At 33.8% G+C, this 26,924-nt stretch overlaps 1 protein-coding gene across 2 annotated transcripts; it reads left to right on the top strand.

Moving 5' to 3' along the window:
• Nucleotides 1-26,361, top strand: LOC123924126 (anaphase-promoting complex subunit 1). 2 transcript variants are annotated; one of them, XM_045976900.1, is made up of 37 exons: nucleotides 1-393; nucleotides 2,498-2,561; nucleotides 4,034-4,118; nucleotides 4,759-4,997; nucleotides 5,151-5,256; nucleotides 5,347-5,507; nucleotides 6,384-6,571; nucleotides 6,650-6,719; nucleotides 7,970-8,140; nucleotides 8,274-8,764; nucleotides 10,009-10,468; nucleotides 10,816-11,154; nucleotides 11,537-11,620; nucleotides 12,288-12,380; nucleotides 12,493-12,552; nucleotides 12,659-12,757; nucleotides 14,424-14,564; nucleotides 15,541-15,621; nucleotides 16,457-16,528; nucleotides 17,347-17,418; nucleotides 19,055-19,148; nucleotides 19,228-19,307; nucleotides 19,490-19,543; nucleotides 19,668-19,745; nucleotides 20,004-20,125; nucleotides 20,212-20,372; nucleotides 20,603-20,679; nucleotides 20,757-20,870; nucleotides 20,964-21,065; nucleotides 21,505-21,645; nucleotides 21,745-21,918; nucleotides 22,048-22,111; nucleotides 22,219-22,358; nucleotides 22,438-22,595; nucleotides 23,413-23,491; nucleotides 25,019-25,117; nucleotides 25,773-26,361. In XM_045976900.1, exons 1-37 carry the CDS (start codon nucleotides 167-169, stop codon nucleotides 26,148-26,150), a joined length of 5,418 nt encoding a protein of 1,805 aa, XP_045832856.1. In that variant the 5' UTR covers nucleotides 1-166; the 3' UTR covers nucleotides 26,151-26,361. The 2 variants fall into 2 exon arrangements, with proteins under 2 accessions (XP_045832856.1, XP_045832857.1); XM_045976901.1 differs by lacking the exons at nucleotides 23,413-23,491; nucleotides 25,019-25,117; nucleotides 25,773-26,361 and having other exon boundaries at nucleotides 14-393; nucleotides 22,048-22,089; nucleotides 22,438-22,589.
• The last annotated feature ends 563 nt before the right edge of the window (nucleotides 26,362-26,924 follow it).

The following is a 26,924-nucleotide window of genomic DNA, read 5'->3' on the forward strand; positions in this document are numbered from 1 at the left end:
AACTAGGGTTTAAACCAACCCATCAGTTTGGTGGCAAACTCAAACTCAAACAAAAAAAAAAACAAAGAGCGGGATTCGAAGCCTCGGTTTCCAAAACACACTCCATTTTCATTTCTCTCATCACCACAAAACTGAAACGAAATCAAATTTTCCAGAAGCTTCAGCAATGTCCATAGGCGTGCGTCGTTTAACACTCCTCGGCGAGTTCAAACCCTTTGGACTCATTGCAGAAGCTCTCGACGGTAAATCCACTGAAACTGTAACCGAAAACTATGAATACTTCCTTTTCGATCCAGAAATTGCTCGAGATAGAGATGCTGAAGATAATTGCAATGAAGTTGCTTCTGCATTGAATAATCGCGGTGATCACGAGCTTTTCATTCGTGGAAATCGGTAATTCATTTCTTCATTTTTTTACTGAAAATTGAAAAATCTCGTTTATTGTTATGATCCTAGAGGCAATTTGGACCCTGTTTTCTGGTTTTACCTCTATTCGTTATGTCAAAGTTCCTAGTCAGGTTCCTTATTTGCTTCAGTTTTGATCGTCATTTTAATTTCTATACATTTAGTATTGCTTCAAGAATATGCATATACCTCTATAAATTGTGTTTGGAATTTTGGCCTGCTATAGAAATGAATGGAAAAGTGAGCTGTGACTCACAATGTTTGATTTATTTGATAAATTTCTATGCAAATGTTGCTGTATACTCTGCACAAAAGGTGTTTGCTAAAATGCCTGAACAAAGTGTTGTCACTTGGTTGACCTTCATTCAAGGATTTTTTACCAGCACTTATGGTTGGGAAGTCTACACATCATTGTCATTGGATTTATGCAAAACTTATGCTTTTAGTGATGTCTCAAAATATTGCATTTTTCCTAATTCTCTTTTAGTGGGATTTGAAATAGTTGGTATATTGAACGGAGCTACTTCTAATTCATTTGGAACTTCGAATTTTGGCTTACTTGGCCAACTTCATCCAGACCCCACTATTAGTGTTGTCTCATTAGTGCTTAAGCACTCTCCAATCATCCCTACTTGTATCCCTGGCACCAATGTGAAACATGTAGCATTTCTAGCTTCCAATGGAACTAATGTTCTAGTCTTTTTACCCAACCTCTACATGCTCTCTATCGGTAACAATATTCACACAGTTATAAATTTTAGTCCTTTGTTCATTATCACAGTTGTTCTATCCTTGATCAAAATTAAAAGTCAATATCTACATATAAAATATGATGCTACTGTTTATCAAGTTGAGTGTGAGAAGGCAACTTGGCCCAACATTGGAATATCATCAAAACTGGATGTCAATATAGCCTTTGATCTTGAGGACAAGATCACTTTTAGAGGGGTTGGTAATGATATGATCAATGTTGTAGTGATTCCATGTTTGTTCACAAATATGTTTTACAATGAGGAAATCATTTATGGCATTAAGGTTGCTGAATTTGAAATGGTGGAAAGAATTAGGCATAAGAAGATGCTTCTGTCATCATATAGTGATGCTCTTGAATTTTACCATGTTCAAATTATGGATCCACTTTAAGTTGATAGGTTGAATTCTCAAATTTTCTTCACTCGGTGTCATGACTACTGCATAGCTGGTAAGGGCACATGGTGGCAAATTAAAGCTAAAACTCAGCTTGCACAAGATCAATTTGAAAATGTTTATGCTTGGAATAATCTTTGTGGTGTTTCCTTTATTATTGGTCCTGATATTAATTATCCAGGCGAACCTTATTGCTATTATGCGTTCTTCTGTTTACGAGGATACATGCCACTCATTCTTTGAAGATTGGACAAGTTCTTTGGTCTTCTTTTTATGTTGTGTTTGCTCATGTGGACCAAGTTAGAAAAGATGGTGATCTCAATGATATTTTCATAAACATCAAATTCTTAACTGAGGTGTGGAAGACATCCATTTGGACCAATTGTGATCAGTTTCTAATTTCTTGTTCCCATTTCAAACAATGGGATCCCGGTCAGCATTTGGGGATGTGTACAACACTACAATGATTTGGTCGTTCAAGTTCAAGCAATGGGATCCGGGTAAAATTTGTGTTGTGAGCAATTTTCACAACCTTGAGGACAAGGTTGATTTTGAAGGGGTGGGTAATGTTATGATCCTAGAGGCCCAAATCATGTTAAGCCCAAAAGTGAAAGGAAGTGATGACTCATCAACATTCTAGAATAAGTTTGTTAGCATTTTGTTATGGAAATCCCTATATAAACTTGTATTGGTTTATTCAATCCTTATGAAAAATATGAAAAATTAGTCTTTCTTCTTATCTTCTTCTTAGGAGGCTTCTCTACCCTCGAAGTAGAGTAAATCTATTTTCACAACCTTAACATTTATCTACTTTAGTTAGTTTCGTAAAAGTAGAAATCGTTACAAAAAGTTAAATCTGAAGTTTAATTTTCAAATGCCGTTGTGAACTCGTTTATCTACTATGCATTTTATGAACTCGTTGTTTTTGTGTACTCATTTGTCACAGGATTATATGGTCGATTGGTGCAAGAGTATTTAAGAGATTTACTTTGCAATCATCTATTCTTAAGGTATGTAATTTGATTTTTCATGCTTAGAAAATTGCTGAATTTTCTTTGCGAAGCTGAATTTTGTTTAGCATTATAGAAGTTTGAGAAATTTTATTTGCAAATTTGACTTTAAGCTGGAAGACAAAGTTGGTAGGAAATTCTCTGATTATTTCTGATCTGTTAAAACTTACCGCCACACATTTGGTTTGAAGGATGTAGTAAATTTAGGTTAGGTTTAGGTTTAGTGCTGATTTCCTGTTTCATCGTACTTGCTTTTATTAATTATTAGTATTAGTATATTAGTATTGGTATTGGTATTTACTTAAATCTTCTTAACTGTTCACTCGCATAGAGGATCTGCGAACGAGATAAAAGTGTCAAACTATTCACATGTACAACTTGAATTCCTATACATAATAATGGATAAGATATAGTGAGCATAGAAGCAGTTTAGGAAACTGTGTTTTAGAACATGAATGTTTGAATATTTTTCACTTAGGTAATAAGTAATAGCTGGAAGTTCAAGTTATAGTCTGCAATACTAGGATTAGAGTTTTATGTGCCATTTTTAGTTAAAAAATGAATTTGTTTATGATAGATAAGAGGATGGTTACTTTAGGTGTAAGGAGATGCTTCATGCTTTGATTCTGCATGAAGTGTATAAAAAAGAAATAAATTGAACTTACAAACCTTCAAAGTTCAAGCATTCAAAAAATTTAAGGCCTATGCCTGGCCTGTTATCTTTCATAGACTTGTTTTTACATCTGAGACCGACCTTTTTAAAAGTCCGGTATGACCTGTTAGCCTCTATTTAAATGTCTATTTCACATTAGCGTCTTTTAAAAAATAATCTGACATATCTTTAAATAAACTAATGAGCTCATAGACCAACAAGATTATGCTCCATTTTGATATTTAATAGGAGATTTTAGAGAATATGACTTTATATATGAAAGCAAATTAATGTAGGTAGTATGCTCTAATTCGTGATAATGTTGGCAAATTTATATGTTAATACAAAGTTCAAAATCTACTATAATATTAGCAATGCAAAAATATTATTCATATTTTAAACATACCGACTTGAATAGGCCTAAAAGACTTTTTTTGGGTCTGTAGTCTATCTTTTATTTTTTACTTAAACAGACCGACTTGATTGGTATGCATCTGGGTGTTGAGATGTTGTTGGCCTAGTTCTATTTCCTTTTGGTTCTGTATTTAAGGAGATTATTTATGTTGTTTTATTTTGTTTGTTTTTTCGTTATAAAATTCTCTCCATTAAAAAAGTCTTACATGACTTGTTATGGGTTTTTGAGGAGGTTAAAAGTATCGAGTCACCCAATGGTTGCTACATTGTTCGTGCAACTAGTAAGTGCAGCAGCAGAGGACTAAAAGTCTAATCTTAATTTTTTTTTTCTCTTGTAGAAATTGGTGCCGCTTTTCGTTTCATTTACTGAACCATTTTGCTTTAACTATTTTTTGGGAATTGGTAGGTGTGCTGGTGTCATCTGGGGCATACTACTGAAGCCCTTCTATGTATATTACAAATTGATCGTCTGGCGATCTATAATACATCTGGTGAGTATACTAAATGAAGTTCAACTATCATCTGATGGAAAAAAAAAAGTATCTTATGATATGGGAATGGATTTAATTTATTCTTGTTGAGAAAGAGGAAAACAAAAAGGCATCTAAACGTGTCTATGTGTTTTGCATAATGGAGCCCAACTGTGCATTCGTTTTTTTCTATTTTATGTCACTATTTTGATTTTGACAATGTGGTGGAGTGGCAAAATATGTTTTTGTAAACAATGATTACTGTGTTTGAGTCATGGAAGACTCATTTCGTTGTTTTTTTTAGCATTTTTAGCAAATTTTTTGCTGTGTTAATGCAACGTATAATTTGCAAAACTAACACTCAGCACTGCACCACTTAAAACATTTATATTATTTTGTGCAAAACGTAATATATCGCAAAGTATCTGGGGGAGCCATTGCTCCCACTAGTCATAGTAGGCTGCGCCAGGGAGCTAATCTATGGAGGTCATCCGGGGTTATGTTTCGTATTGGATGGTTCAATATGGGTCAACAGTAATGTGGGAAGTCTCATGCTCAGTTACCATATTTAATTTCATGTTATTTTTAAGTCTTTACGTATCAATTTGAATTTCTTCATATTTTAATGTTTTATCAACTCAAATTTTCTTTGGTTTAATAGGTGAAATAGTTTCAGTTCAACTTCCTCGTACAATCACATCTATATGGCCTCTTCCATTTGGTTTATTGCTCCAGCAGGAAGTTGAAGCATGCACGCCATCACGTGTTCCATATTCATCTACAAGCCCTTTGCTTAGTGTCCGTGATATGTTGCTTAGTGCATCTAATCATATCCAAAAGGGGGACGGAAGTTTAGTATCCTCTCATCTGATCTTGATGGATCCGCTGGATGAACAGCAAGTATGTTACAGCAGTCTATGGATTGTCACTGAGATTTAGTTCTTCTTGGATATGTCTTGTGAAGTTGTGACATATATGTGATAGATTCTTATTCTGGTATTACCCCGTTTTGGTTTTTAACTTCATACTTTTGTTTTTTTTATGTAACTGTAGCCAACTTTTATTGAAGAAAGAGGGAAATTGAACATTATGAAGGAATATGATGAAAAGACAATTTGGACAAGTGATCAGGTCCCGCTTATGGCATCTTATAATAAAGGTTTCTGTCATTAAAATTCTTACACTTAGTTCCTGGTCTTTTAAATGATTTACTGTCTTGGTAATTTTTGTAATGGTGGTTTGAGTTCAGGAAAGATGCAGCATTCTTTGTGGGTTGCAGAAATCATCAATTCTAACTTTGATGAGGCAGCCTCTGGTTTATTAAATGTAGATCCTATGGGTCTATTGCAAAAACACTTGTCCTTTCGTAGAATATGGCAAGGAAAAGGTGCTCAAACAGCTGCTTGTAAGGTTGAATAAGCTTCCTACAACTATCTCACTCTTGGCTATTGTTTGGCACGTGTATTTAATTAGGAATACTTTTGTTTTTGTTTTAAAAGGGAAATGCAATTCATCATTTAATGACATGCTCGATTCCTTTGTTCTTTTAAGTAATTGATAATCTCAAATGTGGATGCTTACTGCTATATGGCCAACACCTGTGTTGTATTTCTAGCGTAGCAGATATGACTTAATAATTAAAATTGTGTTAGTGTATAATTTTATTACATTTATGTCTATGCGGTACATGTAATATATTTGTTTTAAATATTTTTTATTCCTGTTATAGTAGATGGTTAGATGTGACCTTATTCTGCTTCCCTACCTTTTATTATATCCACAAATTATGACAGTCCTCCCCCTTTTATTTTTTCTCACTTCGCCATTTATCCCCCTTTTCTCTCTTGAGTTCATGTTACTTTGTATTTCACATTTTTAAAACCATATTTTTATTTTGCATGTTTTTTGTAAGCTCCTACATTGTTCTGTAATTTGCACGCTTACTTGAGTTAGCTTTTCTAGGGCATGTGTGGATTTACCTAATTGTTAAGGGGGTTTTACTTTTTTTTACCACCTGTAATTTTTTTTTTCAAAAATATTTTGATTACAAGCTATTTTGGGAACAAAATAAACAAATCCAAACAGACAAGATGCTTTGTATAAAAACATTGTCTAAAATGCCTGATTGTTTTTATTCAACTGGAATTTTGGATTTTTAGTTCAGAACAGTGAAAGCCTAAGACCTTTAATTAATAGATGGATTCCATTCTTAATTCCTTATTACATTCTTTAGTTGTTTACTATTTCTGCATAATTTATTTATTTTTCCCTTCATATGGTTACTAGGTCTTTATGGCCACTGATGATGATGCAGCTCCTATTGTGTGCTTTTTTCACCAAGAACAAAGAAAGTTGTTGTCTGTTAGGCTTCAAACTGTTGAAATAAATAATGAGATTGTGTTTGATGTTAAACCCGATATGAGCTGGATCATAGCTGCAGTTGCAGCTTCACCTGTGACGGTGACTCGTCCAAGGTAAGTATACGATTTTTCCATTTTTTCTATATTGCTTTTGTAATTCTGGACATAATTTTCTTCAAATGTGGCTTCCAGGGTCAAAGTTGGACTACTTCCATATTCAGACATAATGGTTTTGACTCCAGAAAATGCTCTGCTTCTCTATGTAAGCTTTTAACATAGTTGGGCATATAGTGTCCTGTCATTTTTCTCATGTATGTATTATCACGTGCCTACATTTCTTTGCCAGTAAATTGTATCTGGGATAGGATTCTTTTCTGATCTTCCTTGTGGGTTAATGCTCAAGAATTTTTTCAAACTTTTCTCTGTTGCACAAATAGAGTGGATTCAGTAGCTCTTATGAAATGATTACTTGTATAATTTTTTGTTGTTGCTGTTGGGACTTAGGGGGTTTCCCGATTCTCCAGCTCTCTTATTATCTTAATTTAATTCATTTGTGTTTTTTTACAACATTTTCTTTCAATTGTCTGCTCATCTTCTAAATAACTAAAATTGATAATTTTTTTTCTTTTCAAAAAGTATTTCTTAATGGATGAAGGGGACTCTGGCGTAACAGTTGGAGTTGCTGCTCTGTGACCGGAGCTCATGGGTTAGAGTTGTGGAATCAGTCTCTTGCAAATGCAAGGTAAGACTGTCCACAACGGATCCAACCCTTCCCTTGATCTTGCTATGGCAAGAGCTCTATTGCATTAGGTTGCCCTTTTTTTAATTTCTTAATGGCTCAAATAACTTTTTAATCCTTTATCCTTGTAATATACACCATTTTTGTACTTTAGTCATTGTAATTTTTGTGGTTCAAATCTCTGAAACACAGTAAAGGTTGTATTTGGTCCTCATTGTTCTGGTTTTAGTTTCTATAATAAGATCTGTCTTTTGAATTATTCTTTGCAATATATGGACCAAATTGATTTATTCTCTAGAATAAGACTACTTCCAACGTGGACAAATATTATACGGAATGAAACCAAAACAAGGACCAAAAACAAATTTCCTATGTTTCATGGATTAAAACCAACTAGAATTTTGTTTAGGAGAATTGATAAAGCTCTATACTAAGGATTTAAGCCTTTCTTGCTGATTAAGTTTTTGGTTGCCCCTTTCCTTGGTGATATTTTACTTCCAGGTTTATTAATCTGTATATAATTAATTTTGTAGAGAGGCTTTCTCCTCGATAAGTACTAAATGCTACATTTGTTCTAGTCTTCTGAAATTTTTCTTATATGCTCCCGTAAACCCTCTATTAACCAATCTTTATTGCCTAGACATATTTTCTGAAAATTTCATTCTCCCTTTCTTTTTTGTGTATGATTACACGTAATTCATTTCAATCATCTGGCATCATACTAAAGCTTGACTGGACATATCATTTTGTAATATGTCTTGCTAATATCGCAGTCTGGGAAGCAATGTCTATGTCGATATGTGCTACCTTCTTGCTTAAATAAAGTCAAGATTTTGCATGATTTGGAGCTTCCAGAAACATCTTCTCTTTCCAATGCCTTAAAGATTACTGGCCTTGCTGATGCTGTTGAAGGGCGTGTCAATGTGATTGTAAATAATAAGCAGGTATTCAGGGATTATTTCTTTTTCATTTTCACTTTGAAATTGACACATAGAAGGTTATTGGCAAACCCAAAATGGTCCTCGTTTCTTTAAAACTGTAACTCTTGATATTTCTGCATTTTTTTTTTTGTACCAGATGTTTAGATGTGCATTACGACAAAGTCCTTCATCATCATTAGCTAATGATTGCATCACAGCACTTGCCGAGGGGCTTGGTTCTAGTTTCTACAGACATTTTCTCGGTCTTATCTGGAAAGATGATTATTCCACTGATCTCTCAGAAGCTGAATCCGGTGTCGATTCAGAATGGGATTCTTTTTGTCGTGTAATTATGAAAATGTGCAGAAAATCTAACATTATATCTCAAAAGCATTCTGGTTTGGTGCCACATTGCGCTTGGAACTTCCTTCTCAGTAGCCAATTTCACAATAATTTCTGCAAAGTAAACTCCTTGTTTGGAAAATCTTCTGCTGTGCCACTTGATCAGGTGGAATCTAGTTCCTCTACGTTATCTATAGATGGTACAAAAAGTTCTGAAGAGCCATTTTATACCGAACTGTTAATAGAATGTCTGGAATCTCTTCATGCACTCTATGAGAGCTTGAAACTGGATAATCTCCGCAAAAGGTATGTCTTTACCTTCTCTCATTTATTTATTTTTATATTTTTTGGTTGCTTTTCATTTGTCTATAGCAACCTTGCTAAAGCTTCTTCATCTCATTTTTTATATCCATCTAGTTAGACATTTAGTCTAGTGATATTGTCCTTTTTGTTTAGGAAGCAGATGGTTGATTGGCTTTGGTGAACCTAGCCATTATCTATATTACTTTTTGGTTATTAGTTCAGTGTTTTTATGTCAATTGCTTTTATTTCATTTCTCGATGATGTACCAAAATTTTTCTGTCAGTAATATTTTCATATGAATTTACATGGTCTAAAACAATATCCCTTTTATACTCCCTCTTTCCATAATTATAAGACCCCCTTTGGAACATTTGTTTGTTCCTAAATATAAGCCCCTTTGCAAATTTCTAGATATATTTATATATTTATATATTTGTTAATATTTTCCAAATATATCCCTTATTAATACCACAAATTTGTATTGGAATATGAAAAGTTAACATTAAATGCATCGATACACAAAGGGTAACTTATTAATAGTCATAGACTAGTTATACACATTAATTTCACTACAAAATGAACTTAATATATGTGAAAAGTGCTAAAGGGCACCTATTTAGTTTTCAGGTTTATTTGACACATGATTGACTTCGGTCTTTTGTTTGTAAGCTGTATTCTCCTTAACTCCACGGATTTCTTGTTATTTAAGCTCTATGTCCTGGGTCAGCTAAAGGGATTTAACACCATTAATGGGGGACAAAGATCAAGAATTTCACAGTTTTAATTTAAATATAAATTTATTAAGAATATTAAAAATATTTGGGGGGACCATAGGCCCCCTCACATCATAGCTGCTCCCTTCAGTGTAATAACAGCGCCATTGCTAATAAAAGTTGAAACTGCTAAAATTAAAGATAATTCATCAGTTCATTGTCTGTCTTAGACCTGTTTTATATTGCAAAATTTATTGCTAAGACTTTCATCTGTCATATTTTACTTCATTATGTTTTTCAAAATCTTTTGGTTTAGCTGGGAAGTAATGGGATTAGACTTGCTTTACTATGCTTCCCGGCCAAAAAAATTGTGCTTTGTGCGTGATTATGGACCACTATTTTGTTTCCTTTCTTTTGGTTATTCACTAATTTTATTCTGCTTTATGCATTTCATCGTGATCGTTAGGCTGTATTTTCCTTTGTAATTCATTTTCCATTTTATTTTTCTGTTAAAATATATTTTGCCTTGATTAGGGACTTAGAGCATCTAGCAATTATCTTATGCAACATTGCCAACTTTCTGGGCGAGGACAACTATTTGGACCATTATATCCGTGATTTCCCCCTCTCCTGTAAAAAGTTTCTGAAGTCTGGAACAACCATTTCCCCTAAAATTCCTCCAAGTTTATTCAGATGGCTTGAGAACTGCTTGCAACATGGGTGTAGTTATGCTAATATTAGTGATCTTCCGTGTTTAGTCCGCAAAGATGGGTGCCGTGTGGTTAGTTTGGCGCGAAAAATAGTTTGCTTTTACAGTATACTCTCTGGTGCTAATTTGCTAGGAAAGAAGCTTTCTTCTGGTGTTTACTGTAACATTGCCACGGGATCATATTCTTCAAAGGAGGAGCTTACTGTTTTAGCAATGGTTGGTGAAAGGTTTGGACTTCAACAACTCGACTCCCTGCCTTCCGGTTTATCTCTTCCACTTCGCCATGTAAGATTGACTGAAGTGGTGTGAAGTCCTTGTGAACTTTTTGGCAATTAATTTAAATGATTTCCCAAATCTTTATGTAGAGTATTTATTGTAGTAGCTTGTTTTTTTGTTCTGTTTTAAATTGCCTATTGTTTTACTTCTGCTTACATGATTCTAATGTTGATCATGATTACTCTCACTAATCAGGCATTGCCCGGTGTTTCTTTGATTCTTTTCCATGTCTCCCTTCTATTTTCTGTGTGTAATTGCATTGCTACCTTAGGACTTCTGCTCTTTAAATATTATCCTTGACAAGATATTATTAGTACTTTCCATACTTTTAAACCTTATAGCTGTTATGCTTTTAGGCATTAGATAAATGTCGAGATTCTTCTCCCAATGACTGGCCAGCTGCTGCTTATGTCCTTCTTGGTCGGCAAGATTTGGCGATGTCAACTTTGGCACGTGAATACAAGTATAAGGAAATTGAAACACCAACCAATGTGAATGTAATCTCTATGTCCACACCTTATATGCTCAATCTGCATCCAGTGACAATATCTTCTACTATTTCTGATACAATTGGATTGGAAGGAACTAAGCTTGAGGACACAGATTCAGTTGACGGGTCTATGTTAGATGGTATGGAGCATATTTTTAACTCTAGCACACAGTTGCGTTATGGTCGTGATCTGAGGTTGAATGAGGTCAGTTTTGATCACATAAGAATTTCGGAAAATGATTTGATTATTTTTACTTGACATATTTTCACATCCTAGCATGGTTTGTCTATAAATTGTAGAAATGGGTGCAGAGTTTGCACCAGTTTTTAGCAATCATTTAGGCAAAGAGGCACTGCTGCTTTATTGTCATTTCTTTTTTTTTTTTGGTTGATGCTTTATTGTCATTCCTATTTTCTACTAATGAGCCCAGAGGGTTTTATCTTTTTATTTGCCACAATTTTATTGAAGTTCTTGATTTAAAGAAATTGTCAAAAATGTTTTTCAGAATTAAACAATTTTTAAAAAAAAAAATCTATTTATTCATTTGCAAAAGTTACTAAGTCATTGCTCTTGCTATCTTTACTAGGTTAGACGCCTTTTGTGCTCTTCTAGACCTGTGGCAATTCAAACATCTGTGAACCACAGTGCCTCTGATCAGGACCTCCAGCAGGTATGCCTTTCTATGATATTTGATGTTGTCTACTGCTTTGTTTGAAATGTAATTATCCAATCAACCTGTTTACTTGATGATAATATTTTTAGCAAGCCAGCACTCTTCTGTTAGTCAAAATTCTTCTATTCCCAGTGTAATTATCCCAAATATCAGACCGTGACACATGGCATAGAAATTCAATCTGCAGTTCTGTACTATCCCAAATATCCCAACATGTAATTGGATTATTCAATTTTTTTATTCCCTCACTTTCTTAATTATTTTTGTCGTAAAGTTGAATTTCTTCTGAGCCCAGATTTAATTTTGTTATTATCATCAAATTGATGTTAAGTTATGGTTCTTCAAGGGCTGACAAATCATTAGGTTTTGTTTGATGTTATTAAGGTAAATGAAATAATGTACTTCAAATGGTATTAACATTGAAGGTTTTTATTGGTGAAGAATGAAGATAGACTTATTTTGGTTAAACGATCATGGTTTCATAGGTATATATATGAAAAGTAAATTATGGTTATTTTTACCTGTAACCAGTTCTTACTTCTGTCCTGTGCATTAGTTTCTGTTTCTGTGAATCTATGATATGTTTTTTACTCTTGCTGACTGGGTATATTGTTATTTTGAATGACTCTGAGCCTTTGACACTTTCTTTTTACTATTTATGAAGACTCAATTGTGGCACCTTGCCCAAAGAACCACTTCACTTCCTCTCGGACGTGGGGCATTTACCCTCGCAACCATACATACACTCTTAACTGAGGTGCTCTTATTCTTAACTTTTTTGGTCCTATTTTGTTTTCATTATGAGAATTTTTACATTTGTTTTTATCGAAATATACTGTTTTTGATAGAATATTTTTGAAAACATTTAGGCTTTTAGTGTGCCGAAGCTTGTACTGGCAGGTCGGTTGCCGGCCCAACAGAATGCAACCGTAAGTTGAGATCTTGTGATTTACTATACCTGTAATACTTGTTTTGGCTTTTGAAATTATTTAGTAGTTTTTGTATTGTTTTGACTTGAATCATTTGTTTACTCAGGTTAACCTCGATCCCAACATCAGGAACATACAAGAACTCAGGTCTTGGCCTGAGTTTCATAATGCTGTTGCTGCTGGGCTTAGATTAGCCCCCTTTCAGGTTTAATATCAATTCTTGAGGCTATGTATTTTTAACAGTTTAGTATTTTTTTGCCAGGATATTATTTTAGTCGGCCACTTCATTAAAGCAATTATCACTTTAAATGGTTTTGATACAGTTAAATCTGAATATGTTCCATTGATGTTTACATGGATATTCACATATCCACCCTCCCACCCTCAGACACACACGCGCGCGTGCGCACACACACAGTGCTAGTATAATTTTAAAAGTAAACAAAACCTTATGTGGTCAAATGAATGCAAAAACTAATATTAAAAAAAGAACAGTAACATGATTGGCATACAATCACCAGATACTGTTGCTGACTATAAATTATGCTTCATGTTAATCACTCCCAAATACCCCCTTTTCATTTTAGTCAACTGGTAATTTCAATTAAGCATTATTCAACTGAGTGAACCACTTTTGGTTTGAGTTAACTACGTGTCATTACTTATAAAAAGAATCTGTGTAGCTAATTAAACTTACATGTAACATGACTAGGGTCTGTTTGGTTCAACGGAGGGGAGGGGAGGGGAGGGATTTTAATGAAGGGGAGGGGGAGGGGAGGGGGAGGGGAGGGGAGGGAAATATTTCAATTAAATATGTGTTTGGTTCAAAAGAGGGAGAGGGGAGGGGAAGGAAGAATTTTAGTTAAATATATGTTTGGTTCGCGAAGGGAAGGGAGTGATTTTAAAATTAATTTACCTTTTTATTCTTGAAATTTTATGTGACATCTGAACATAACAATAAACAATAGCACACATGAGTTGAACTACCATGTAAAAAAAAAAAGAGTTGAACTACCATGTAAAAAAAAAAAAGAGTTAAACTACAATTCATTGGTGCAAATCAAACCATCTACCGGTAGTATTTTCTTCTTAATGATCCATCTAACTCAAAGAACATTTTTTATACAGGAAAAAAAAGGAGTCATATACAAAAAAAATAAAACAAGAATGTGATGAACCAATGGAAATAAACAAATAAAAATATGAATGTATACAATATATATAAAAACAAGTGATGCAGGGAATTAAAAATTATGAAACATAAAGAAGAAAACTTGAAAGCAAACTGAGTAGCAGAGACGCCGAGATGAGTAGCAGTGACACCGAGAAGAAAACTAGTGTAAAATAAATCAAGAATAATAAGGATAATGTTGGAATTAATAAAAATAATTGAGGATAATTATGACAATTTAATAAAATTTTAACGAGCTTCCCTCCCCTCCCCTCCAAATCCCCCCAAATTGGGGGGAAGTAAAAAGTTGGATTTGGAGGGATTTTGCTCACATCCGCTCCCCTCCCCTTCCCTCTTAAAAATTGAACCAAACACAAATAATTAAAAATATCCCCTCCCCTCCCCTCCCCTCCCCTCTATTTACCTCGAACCAAACAGACCCTAAAGTTAAAGTGGCATTAATAACTCTTGAAGACTGTTGTAGGTTAGAATTGGTCAGAGATGCAACAAAAACTTAAGAGGTTTCTTACTGTTTTCAAGCAATATTCCAGTCTGAAGACATTGTTTGTGATACAAAGCTCTGGGTTTGAGACTTGAGTATTTGTTTCCATAGCTTGTGTACAGTACATCTCGGATGCTTTTTTCTTGTGTTGAATACTGAATAGCTTATTTCTAAAAAATGCATATAACCTCTTTGCAGGGAAAAATGTCAAGAACATGGATAATATATAATAAACCTGAGGAACCAAATTCTGTTCATGCTGGGCTAATCCTTGCTCTAGGACTGCATGGATTTCTGCGTGTATTAACTATTTCAGACATTTACCAGTACATTTCTCAGGTTTATCTGGTGCTCAATGGTCTTTGTCATATAATTTTTTAGCACTCTTAATACGTATTCTAATGATGATGATTTTTGTGAGCATAGGTGAAATAATTGGTTTTAAATTTCTATTGAAATGATATCTTTCATGGCACGAATTAGTCGCTGCTGCTTTAATTCAATTCTGTTCTTTATTGGAACTTGAAAATTTATTTGGCCTTCTTAATTGTCACCTTTCCAGCTGAATTCCTTCTAGTTATGGGTCAAAAGTTATGGCAATGTTACAAATAGCACTATTTTAAGATTTGGTAAAAAAAAAACACTATTTTAAGATTTGATTATTTCTTTTTCTGTACATATATCATTGTTATAGTGTGTGTAATTATTAAGATGCATCTTATTCTTTTTTCTTCATTATCATTTATTAGGTTCAAGTTTAATATTTTAGAGAATAATTTATAATTCATCAATCAATAAATTTCAAACTATTCAGCACTTTTAGGTTGGTATTAGGATTCAGGTTTAATCGTCTATGATTAAGGTCGTTAGTTTGTAACTCGTCCATCAATAAAGTTGAAATTATTCAGACCTTTCAAGTTAAAATTAGGAGGACATTTGTGTCTTCTCTCTAGAATTAGTTAAACCAGTTAAACAAAATTTAGGAGGTAAAGGGAAACTTGACAATTATATCAGCTGAAGGAAAATAGACCACTTATTCATTTTAGAATTTTAGAGTTCTTTTTGCAACTGATATCTTTTTGTGAGAATGACAAGAGTCAGAATGAACTGAAACCTAAGGCAACTTGAATTACTGAGTAGCAGAATCAACACTGTTTGATTTTAAGGGCCTCATTTTAACCATTGAGACAGTTGATGCTGAATCATTCATTTAGTCAATGAACTTTGGGAAAAATCTTCCATCTTTTACTTTTTATTGTTGTCTTTCAGTTTTTCTATTGTATAACATCATGTTATTGTCGCTGCATATTTTTAGGAGCATGAAAGTACTTCTGTAGGATTAATGCTTGGCCTAGCATCTTCTTATAGAGGCACTATGCAACCGGCAATGTCAAAGGTACAAGGCTTAATTTTTTATGATGAAATTGTTGCACTTCTTGGCACTAAGATAGGAGATTATAGCTTGAGTGAAATAGAAAATTATTTTCATAGTTTTGCTCTATAATATTCACGATTTCATTGTTTTTTAATGTGAATGAAAATCACTTATCATTTTATTGCAAAACACAAAATTCAAACTAATGGAACTGAAGCAGAGGTATCTCAAAGTGGAGTCGATTAGAAAAAACTAATTCTTGTCAAAGTATGGTAAAATAAAACAGGAAGCTTTCTCAATTGTATATCCATGTTCAAAGCTAATTTATTGAACATCTAATTAGTAAGTTTTGCTCAAATAAGTTCAATTTAACTTACCAAAAAAATAAGCTCAATTTAGTGATATGATTCCTGTTTGTGGGATTGGCTTTCAGGAATGAGGGGTGTAAATTGTGCTTGGCTTGTTTTCTATAAATTCTAGGAAACTGTTTCTGGTTGAGTTATATGCCCCCATCTCCTCCCTACAACTCTTTTATTACGAAATATCACTGTCCTGTGTTTTTGTAATCATCTACTCTTTGAGAATGAGTTTATTATTATCTTATAGAAGGGGGAAAAAAGAATATGCACAGACAAAGTTTTGTTTTACACGTGTGCATATGTACATTAATCTGCAAATTTATAGAAGACTGCGCTTTATTTGTTTCTGCTAGTGAATGAAATCTGGCTTTTTTATTGCACATTTTTGTTTGGTCATACCCATTAATACTCACCTCCTCCTCTTCTTATGTTTCTTATAGTATGTTTAATTTATCAAACTTTATTTTAGGAGAACTGATTGTAGTACCTTGTGGCAGATGTTTTATGTTCATGTTCCTGTACGACATCCATCTTCCTATCCAGAGTTAGAGGTTCCAACCTTGCTCCAGGTAACTTTCATATTGTATATATGCTCACTCAGAATGGCTTCTTTCACCACACCCCCAGTTGATATTTTTGGCAGGGGTCGGGTGGTGCCTCACTTTTATGGTTGGGTGTAGGAGAGAAACTGGTGTTTTCAAATCTAACTTCAGAAAGAGTTTTAAGTTCCCAAAGTTGTGGCTTCAGAATACCATACTTTATATGTTGAAGAAGTTGATTCTTATATTAATAGCTTTAGGAGTATGGATTATGTCTATCAATTGATGTGTAACTTGTCTTACAATTTTCATCCGTGTAAGAATTAAAAAGCTAGTGTTAGTTGTTACAGCTAGCACTGCGGTACCTCAGCATAACTTGTTCTGGTTAACTAACTTCAGGATATTCTAGAATATACTATATTAGTTTCCTAATCAGTGTATTCAGCCATGTATTTTACATCACTGTAAGTAAATCAGAAGCTCGGATTACATTTTCAGTTTTCTCCTTCTACCGATTCTATTAATGGCATTTGATTTGTTGTGTGGGTATTTTAGTTGGGAGTGCTGCTATTAATAATAGCAACTTGTATTAGTTGCTTTTGTCGTTTTGCTTACCTACATGTTAAGCCCCAGCTAAATTTAGGATAAGTTTCCTATATAATCTGTAATATGTAGTGAATCTTCAGTTAAGAAAAAGGTTCAAACGAATATATGAAATTCCAAATTGACTGTCTTTTCCTTTAACATGTCCGGTAAACATTTCTATCATTGCCATTTGTGTGCAGTAGTATTACTTTCACCACCCTATGATTATTTTCGAGTTTAATTTTTATTATAATTTCTTCCAGTCAGCAGCTTTAATGTCAGTGGGGATTCTTTATGAAGGTTCAGCTCATCCACAAACAATGCAAGTCTTATTGGTAAGCATATTTCTTTTCTTTTTCTGCTATTCATTCAATACTTGAACTTCTGTCTGAGATATTCTATTATGTAAAAATGCAATATGTGAATGTTGTGTTGTATGACCACACTTGGTTCTTATTTATAGTCACAAAATAGAATCAGTAATAATTACAAAGATCATTCAAATCCTTAATTCCTAGCTAGCTTTTATTTACATAATAGGCACATGTTAATATGTTTTCGAAGACCCCCCTTTAACTGGAGCATATATATCATATGAATCAAGTTGTTACAAATATGGCCCACCTGATCATCAAAACTGACAAAATCAGTTGTTATTTCTCTTGAAATCACTTTCTCCCTCACAAAGTGACAATCTATCTCAATGTGTTTAGTGTGTTCATAGAAGACTAGATTTGTTGCAATTTGAAGTGCAAGTTGACTGTCAAAATATAAGTTTTGTATCCTGGAGGTTTCTCAATTTTAGCCGTTTGAGTAGTTCCCTATGTGAACGATGGAAGGTCTTCTTCAGGTTATTGTGTTTTAATTGGAGGAAACATAATTTCATGGAAAAGGTAAACGCAAACTGTTGTTGTAGGGTCAAGTATGGAGGCAGCGTATCGTGCTATGCCCACACCACCTGTGAACTTTTATGGTTGAAACACTTGGTACAAAAGTTGAAATTTTGTGAACTAGGTGCTGTGGAACTTATGTGTGATAATCAGTCAGCAATGTCTCTTTCTTCAAATTCATTTTTCATGAGAGGACTAAACACATAGAAGTTGATTGCCACTTTATGAAAGAGAAAATCCTTTTTGGTAGCAATAAAACCTCTTCAGTGAGCTCAAATAATTTGTTAGCTGATATTTTCACCAGATTGATTTTTATGTAACATGATGAATGGATATAGTTTTCTTAATTATATGATAATCATTGATTATTCTCTATTGTTTTATCGCTGATATAGTTTTCTTAATTTTCTGTTTTTCCTTTCTTGAGAGATTCTCTCTTGTATATAAATTTGCACAACCTCATTGTGAAATACAAGCCATTGATTCTAAATTATTCAAGTCATAATAAGCACTTGTTAAATATGCTTTCGAACAAATTCATTAATGCCATCCAGTTCATTAATGCCGTAGTCTGTGATTTGATTCGATCGTTTTGCCAACCGTTATGATTTTTATTCTCGCTGCCTCTTTCCCCTTGTACTAAACACAATTAATGTATAGCTTTGATATGTTTGTATTTCGTTATCATTAGTGAACTTATGTTTACAAATTGGTTATCAAAGTTGTGGTTTGCTTGCACTGTGTCTTATATATAGTATGTACAGATTCCATGGTCATTTTTATATACCTGCCACAACTGAAGTGTATAAGTTTCTTTCCTGATTCAGTTTTTGTATGTATGGTTCATTTTCATTCTGAGATCTGAGTAATTGTACTTTGTCTTCTCTGGCCGAGGCAGAGCTTGTGGAGTTTCAGTATCTGCTTTAAATTGTCACTTATGTTTCTTATTTAATTTCTTTTGAATATCTTCTGGTATAGTAATACATTATGGCATTGTTTATTACATAGCCGACCCCACCCAGTGGGTAAAAGCTTCAGAAAATCATTTGTCTTTTGTTACTTCTATACGTAACTTTTCTAGGGTGAAATTGGACGCCGAAGCGGAGGTGATAATGTTCTTGAGCGAGAGGGTCATGCTGTTTCTGCAGGATTTGCACTGGGTCTTGTTGCACTGGGTATGGATGTACAAATAAATAGCAGTTTTTGGATTGCAATTTTTTGGTTCTTTATTTAATAGAGATATTTTTCGTGAAGGGCGGGGAGAAGATGCACTTGGCTTCAAAGACTCATTTGTGAATAGACTGTTTCTCTACATTGGTGGCAAAGTTCATAATGTATGTTATGGACCATCGTTTTTCCCCTCCCATGTTGAGAACCTTATCCTTTCATTTTTATAATAGTATATATGTCTAGATTCAAATTCCTGTGAGAAATTTCCATTTTGATCCTCTGTTGCATGGCAATTTAGACTACTTTATAATGTCTTTTATATAACATTTAAGTACTTCTGCATCAGGAGAGATCACATTTTTCGACATTCTCAATGGATGAAAATCGTGGTTCTTCCCAGGTTCAGTGAATTAATTTCTCCTTTTTTTCCCCAGAATAAATTAAAGTAATTAAAGTTGCATGAGAAATATTGTGGGTGGGATTGCTCTTGCATGACTAATTCGTACATTTTTATTTTTTTGTAGATGATGGATGGGACAACAATAAATATAGATGTCACAGCGCCTGGAGCGACAATTGCCCTCGCTTTAATGTTTTTGAAAGTACTTACTATGAACTCACTCTACAATAAGTGATAAATATTTCAACAAGAAGTCTTTTATCTACTGCAATTTTAGTTTCTATCTTTAGAGATTGTTTTGAACTGGTTCAGTATTATCACTACCTACATATTTTTAGCTTCGATAACCCTTATAATTGATATATAAATATGCAACTCCGAGTTCAGTCATGGATATGGCATCCTTTGCTTTCTATGGAGTCCGGATAAGTGATAACTGATAAGTGTATTCTTGTTACAGACAGAGTCTGAGGCTGTTGCGTCTAGGCTCTCAATTCCCAATACACGCTTTGATTTGCAATATGTACGTCCCGACTTCATCATGCTTCGTGTCATTGCTCGAAATTTAATAATGTGGAGCAGGTTTGTTCTGGTCTCTTTATGTTAATGCTAAATTTTTTGTGGATCTCCGCTATTATTTTGATCTATACCTATGCGTTCTTTTGTAGTGTTCATCCCTCAAAAGATTGGGTTTGGTCCCAAATTCCTGAAATTGTCAGATGTGGCGTGGAAGGCCTTGGTGGTGATGGCAATGATATTGATGATATGGATGCCGAGGCCTTCATGCAGGCCTATGTTAATATTGTGGCTGGAGCTTGTTTATCTCTTGGTAAATGCTCATTGGTCTTTTCTTTACTTTTATGATAAATACCTAAATTCTTTCTATTTCAAAGGTAATCATCCAACTGAAAGCATTTGTTTAAATCCTCATTGCGACTATTGTCCCTGTTGATATTTTATCAACACAGATTTATTATTAATTTCCTTGATAGTGCCAACTCACTGGTTGTGATAATATTATATCTTTATCATTAATCTTGTTACTTTTTACCATGTCAGGACTGGTATTTGCTGGCACAAGAAATGGAAATGCACAGGAATTACTTTATGAATTTGCTATGTACTTTCTTAATGAGGTTGGTCTATAGAATTATGCTACCTAACTCTTGAATGGATATTAATTGGTTTGTTCTAATTTTTTTAAGTCTCGCAGATCAAGCCTGTTTCCCCTACAAGTGGAAAGTTTTTTCCTAAGGGACTGTCTCGTTACATTGACAGAGGCACATTGGAAACATGCCTTCACCTTATTGTTCTTTCCCTATCTGTGGTATCTGCTTCCCCTTTCCTTTTATTGTCAACTAATTAAGGATTAAGAACCTGGATAAAATTCAATGATTAAACGTATGCATCACATTGATAGGTAATGGCAGGCTCTGGACATTTACAGACCTTTCGGCTGTTAAGATTCCTAAGGAGCAGAAATTGTGCAGATGGGCAGTCAAGTTATGGTATTCAGATGGCAGTAAGTTCTACAATTTTTTTTATATCAATTTTGCCATTATAATTTAAAATATAACATCTAGCTATATGTAGGAAGTGGGCTTTGGAACTTGAATTCTTGTACAAAAAATCTGCTTTCGTATCATCTGTGCAAATGTGACGTCTCATGCATGCATAGAAATAGAAAATGACGAAGGGATTTTTTGAAGATATGCACTATCCCTATTATGGCTATATCAGAGAATCAGTTTGAAGTTCATATACTTCCTTCATTTAGTAAAACAACCTTTCTTCAAATTTATAGAGATATACTTGTGTAGAATGAGTAGCTTACTTTTGTACATCTGACATGATTTATGTTCAGACCAAGTTATGCATATCCGTAGATAAAAACATGCCTGTTAGTTAGTTTTCTCCAGTCTCCATGCTAACTTTTTTGTTGGACAAATATGCTGCTTTAGGTGAGCTTAGCTACTGGTTTCTTATTTCTCGGTGGTGGAATGAGAACATTTTCAACAAACAGCAGTTCCATTGCTGCTTTGCTCATTACTCTATATCCACGTTTGCCCATGGGTCCAAATGATAACAGATGCCACCTTCAGGTATATACAATTGCTGAATTACTGTCCCTTGTTACAAATCTTGGATGTTCTTTGGTTTACTCTTTAAAATCATGTTCTATGAAATATGTTCTTTTGCAGGCATTTCGCCATCTTTATGTCCTTGCAACAGAGGCGCGATGGATTCAGACCGTTGATGTTGATACAGGTCTTCCTGTTTATGCTCCCATCGAGGTCACAGTCAAAGAAACTGAGCATTATGCCGAGTCAAGCTTTTGTGAGGTCACTCCTTGCCTTATGCCAGAACGAGCCATTGTAAGTCTGAATGGCACTTCAATTTGTCTTGGCATTGATGGTTACGCTTCTTCTGTATGACATTGCTTTGATTGCTGGGTTAAAGAAAATCGCTTGTAGATCTAATTTGTTTGGCATTGATGGTTACAGTTGAAAACTATACGTGTTTGTGGGCCTCGCTACTGGCCTCAGGTAATAGACTTTACCCCTGAAGGTAAGCACAAACTATTATTCTGTTTATGTGATCATTTAGCGATTTAAGATTTTGGAAGTATTATATACTTTTCAAATGAGAACTCTAATTTATTCACTTAATAACAGATAAGCCTTGGTGGAATTTTGGCGACAAGAATAATCCATTTAATTCTGGTATTCTTTTTATCAAAAGAAAAGTCGGAGCTTGTTCATATGTTGATGATCCCATTGGGTGCCAGTCACTGCTATCACGGGCAATGCACAAGGTTGGAATTGCATAGTATTTGATATTGGTATATGAGTTTACACTATTATACTCCAACTTTATTCTTTTGCTTGATCTAGGTGTTTGGCCTTACAAGTTTAAAAGCATCTGATACAATCACGGAGGTACATAGCGGATCTGGTTCTATCACTGTTGATCAGTTGGTCGGTACCTTCTCATCTGATCCTAGTTTGATTGCTTTTGCACAATTTTGCTGTGATCCCGCGTGGTATAATAGGTAAGTTCATATTTCTAGATAATTTTTGTATCCCATGTTTTGGCATCCATGTGCTGCTTGATTATATCTGCAGTATTTAACTCTAGAGTGAAGACCCATTCTAGTCCCTAAGAAAAATTGCAAGACCCAATTTAGTCCTTAAGAAAAAAATTAAGGTGTATGATTGTCATTTTTTTTTAGTTATTAAGCATTTTTCTGGTTTGTGAAAATGTTTCTTAATTTTTGTAATACATAATAACTGGTCAGAGACTCCCTTAAATAAATAATAATGAAATTATTGTCAAGCAAACAAATCGAAGCACACTCATCATAGGGATAATTGGAGCCCTCAGGAGTCTGGACTAAAGAAAATAAATGAGAAATGTAAGGGTGGAATCACCCCGACTACACATCCATAGTATCTAATTCAAGACTAAACTCTAGTTACATATTATAATAACTACTCTTTCTTAACAATCTTAAAATCAGCTAAAGCAGTAAAAAAAGACTAGAATTTGGTTTTATCCCTACAGTCATATATTCTTTAAACTTGAAACCTTCTGAACATGCTGAAAGGATAGAGAGCGTAACTTTGCTGGTTAGAAGTTCATCTATCTTGTGCATCATACAATTAGCTAGACATGCCTGATTGACCACTTTCCTTCAAAACTTGTTTCTTTTAAGTTACTAAAATGTTCTGTTATTCCCTTGACTGATGTGAAAGATCATAGATGATAAACAAAGACGCCATACTAATTACAGGCTTATTGCATATGCTACTCTCCTTTATTGTACAGAAGGTGAAGTATCTAAATAAACTAATGAAACGTGCTTGCAGATCTGATGTTGATTTCAAGGAATTTTGCTTGCAAGTATTATTTGAGTGTGTGAGCAAGGATAGACCAGCTCTTTTACAGGTAATGTAATTAGAATTAGAAGACTAATTTCTATTCTCTAAATTCAATATATTCAATGTATCAATATATCAATATATATAATAATAGTTGAAAATAATGTTTTTGGCTGAATTGCTTTAGGGATTAGCTCTCAGCATTTTGTATTTATAATGACAATATGTACATAGCAAATCCCATGATAATAGGGATTCAATTTTGCCTATTTACATAAGAGACTTACACAAGGAAATAAAGAATATTTACATAAAAATAAATAAGGGAGATACTATCTCAATCAATAATAATATTTATTACATCTATCTCAACAATAATAATGACCCAAATTTAAAACTTCAAATGTTACAACTGGAATCACAGGCATTAAATTTTTTCTGTGATTCACATGGAAAACCGTAGTATGAATGTATATGTCTTATGATTTAGGATTTGTTGACACGGATGTAAGATTTTGCACAAAAGCATTGTTGATCATTACAACCGCCGGATATGAATATTCTCATGTTGATCATGCATGCCAAATTTCAATTAAATTTCTTACACACAACTTAAAAAAATCAAGTAGTTTATTGTTTTCTACTATTTTAGTCATATTTTCGATGGTAATCTTATGTACTGAATTATGAATACAGTATAAAATATATTTTGCCTCGTGGAATTTTTATGAACATGATATACATTTCTACACTGTTAGAATATACTCCCTCCGGTCTCAAATATAAGTAAAAATTATTTTTTCTGATTCATTGAATAACTGACTGATGTATCTGGTCTAAAAAGTAAATTGTTGCTTATATATATGAGACAAGAAGCCTGTTGAATAATTTTTATGGATTCCATCATTTCACCAATTCGAACTAAATAACGAGCTAATGAATCTCCTTTTTGCCATTGAACTTCCCAATCAAATTCGCCGCAACACTCATAATTATCAACTTTACATAGATCCTACTGTATGAAATATCTATGAATATATATCTTTGATATTATTTTCTAGTATCTCAATTTATCTCCTAGGATTAATTTCCATATTAAATATTAGTATGATTTGGTTTTTGATTGGTTTATTTATTTATTTTGGATTATGAATCTTGTATCACTATAATCATATTTCTTATTCTGTCTAAAACTTATAACATCAACATACATACAATGTAAACTTTTCATGTGAGAGGTGAGTGGTTATGCATGACTATGTTTTTCTCACTTGATGTTATCACTCCATTTCTGGGTCTCTCACTCTACAAATCCACCCATTGAGTCATGTATGGATGTCATGCATGGATGTTATCACTTGTGTAGTACACACGTACACACACGCATACATCCATGCATGACTCAATGGTTGGATTTGTTAAATTTTCTTCTACACAAAGTTATTAAAGGTGTATGTCAATGTTGCTAGGTGTCAATGAATTTTAACTTCTACATATATTGGTTTGTGCTTGTTGTGGCTATTAGACAATAAGCTGTTACATGTTAAATTTGGCGAATTCTCAAAGTACATCTATTGACGGGTTTATTATGCAGGTATATTTATCTTTGTACACAACAGTTGAATCCATGGTCAATCAAATTACTACTGGTGCCGTTGTTTCTGGTGACTCACTCTCTATATCTGGTTTTAAGGTGATCTTCACATTTCATCTTTATAATTGCTCTTTCCTTCTGAGTAATAATCTGTCTCTAAACTGTTCTTTTTTCCTTTCCAGTTCTTCTGTTTATTTACCTTTAGTGTTCACCTCTGATTTGGTCATACTGAGCTTTTATGATTTGTTGAATAAGCTTCTATGGTTAGACTTAAGTGATGGTTTAGGCTGTAACTAGAGAGCCAAGCCATCAGTCATATTTGATCATAGTTTCTTTTGTGGCAAACACTCCCATGGGGTACTGTAATATAGATATCAATTAAACATCAGTTATGGTAAGAGGGTGAACATGCACACTTCGTAGATGTTTTTTGTTTTTGTTTTGAAACGGCAAAAATCAGTAATTAGTTGTTAATATTAGCATTTTTCTCTTTCGCCAGGAGTTGAACCCCGGTCCTTTTACACCATAACTCCTTTGACCCTTAGCTCAAACTAGTTGAGCTACCCAACATTTTGTAGATCTTGTGTGATATATTCTTCAAATCAATCTTACACATTCACTCTTTTGAGCATTAAAGTTAAAAATATATAATTAGGACTGTTTGAAATGTCTGAAGTCTAGTGAACATGTTCAGCAATTCAGTCAGAGTGTATTGCAATGGTTCTGGCTTAACGCTAGTTGTATATTCTTGCAGCTTGCGCTTACTTATATTGAGGCATTGATGACGGCAAAACTATCTACTTCAAAAGGAGGAATCGTACAATCAACGTTTGTTGGTTCTCTTAGAAAGCAGGTGGAAGAACTTCTAAACAGTTCTCAGGAATTGAAGGATGATTTTCATATATATTTGAAATTGGGAAAATGGCCTGATGGGGAATCACAGGATAAACGCTCCATTCTTCTTTCTTGGTTTCTTCAGTGGTATAATGTACCTGCTTCATCTGTAATCAGGACAGCTATTGATAGAGTCAAACCTAAGCGCATGTCATCCTCTTCAATTCCCTTGCTGCGCCTGTTTTTACCAAGAACTCATATCAATGTTATTAGTGAGATAGATAGGTGTTTGACATGATTGTAGTTAAGTTATAACTTGTTAATTTTACAAATATTAGTGTCCAGTTTATCTTTTCATCACTGGCTAGAACAACAATTTTACTGATGAGTTCATCCCCTGGAGACAAGGTGTAAATGTGTAATTATATATATGTAATCTTATGTTGACTATATCTTATTTTGACTATGGTACTAGAGATGATCATTGAATAGGAGCCCATGAGTTTGCATGTGTGTGGGTTTGAGTATTTATAGTATTTATTATATGGTTTCATATTTATGTATAAAATGTTTATTAATTTTTAATCATATGATTAGGATTTGAAATGTTTGTAGTTTACTTTTTCTATTTTTTTTTATTTGAATGCCAAGTTTACTTTTTGTATGATATTTATTTATCTGTTCAAAGACATTTAAAGGTCAAATAAGTCTCCTGAATTATGTAGGAACTGAACACAAATAGAATATCCATTATTGAGTCAAAAAATATCCAGGGGTTACAGAAAAGAACTAAGCAGACCAACTTTTAGACAAGTTTCTTATCTACAAGTTTTGGGTACATTGCATTTTCAAATTCAAAATTTCGTAATCAAACTTATTCAACAGTTATCAACAGCAAGTAATATTAACTAACAGATATTTGTCAATCTCTTACAGATTTTTGAGTGTTCCCTTTGTATTATATAGTAATAATATTCAGTTATATTGAATTGATCATATGCAGGTTCTGATTTGATCTTAATATTTGCTAGACCCTCGGCTCGGCCATCTATAATGGAAGCAAAATTAGAGG

Source organism: Trifolium pratense, linkage group LG4 (genome assembly GCF_020283565.1).
Source record: "Trifolium pratense cultivar HEN17-A07 linkage group LG4, ARS_RC_1.1, whole genome shotgun sequence".
Classification (NCBI taxonomy): domain Eukaryota; kingdom Viridiplantae; phylum Streptophyta; class Magnoliopsida; order Fabales; family Fabaceae; genus Trifolium; species Trifolium pratense.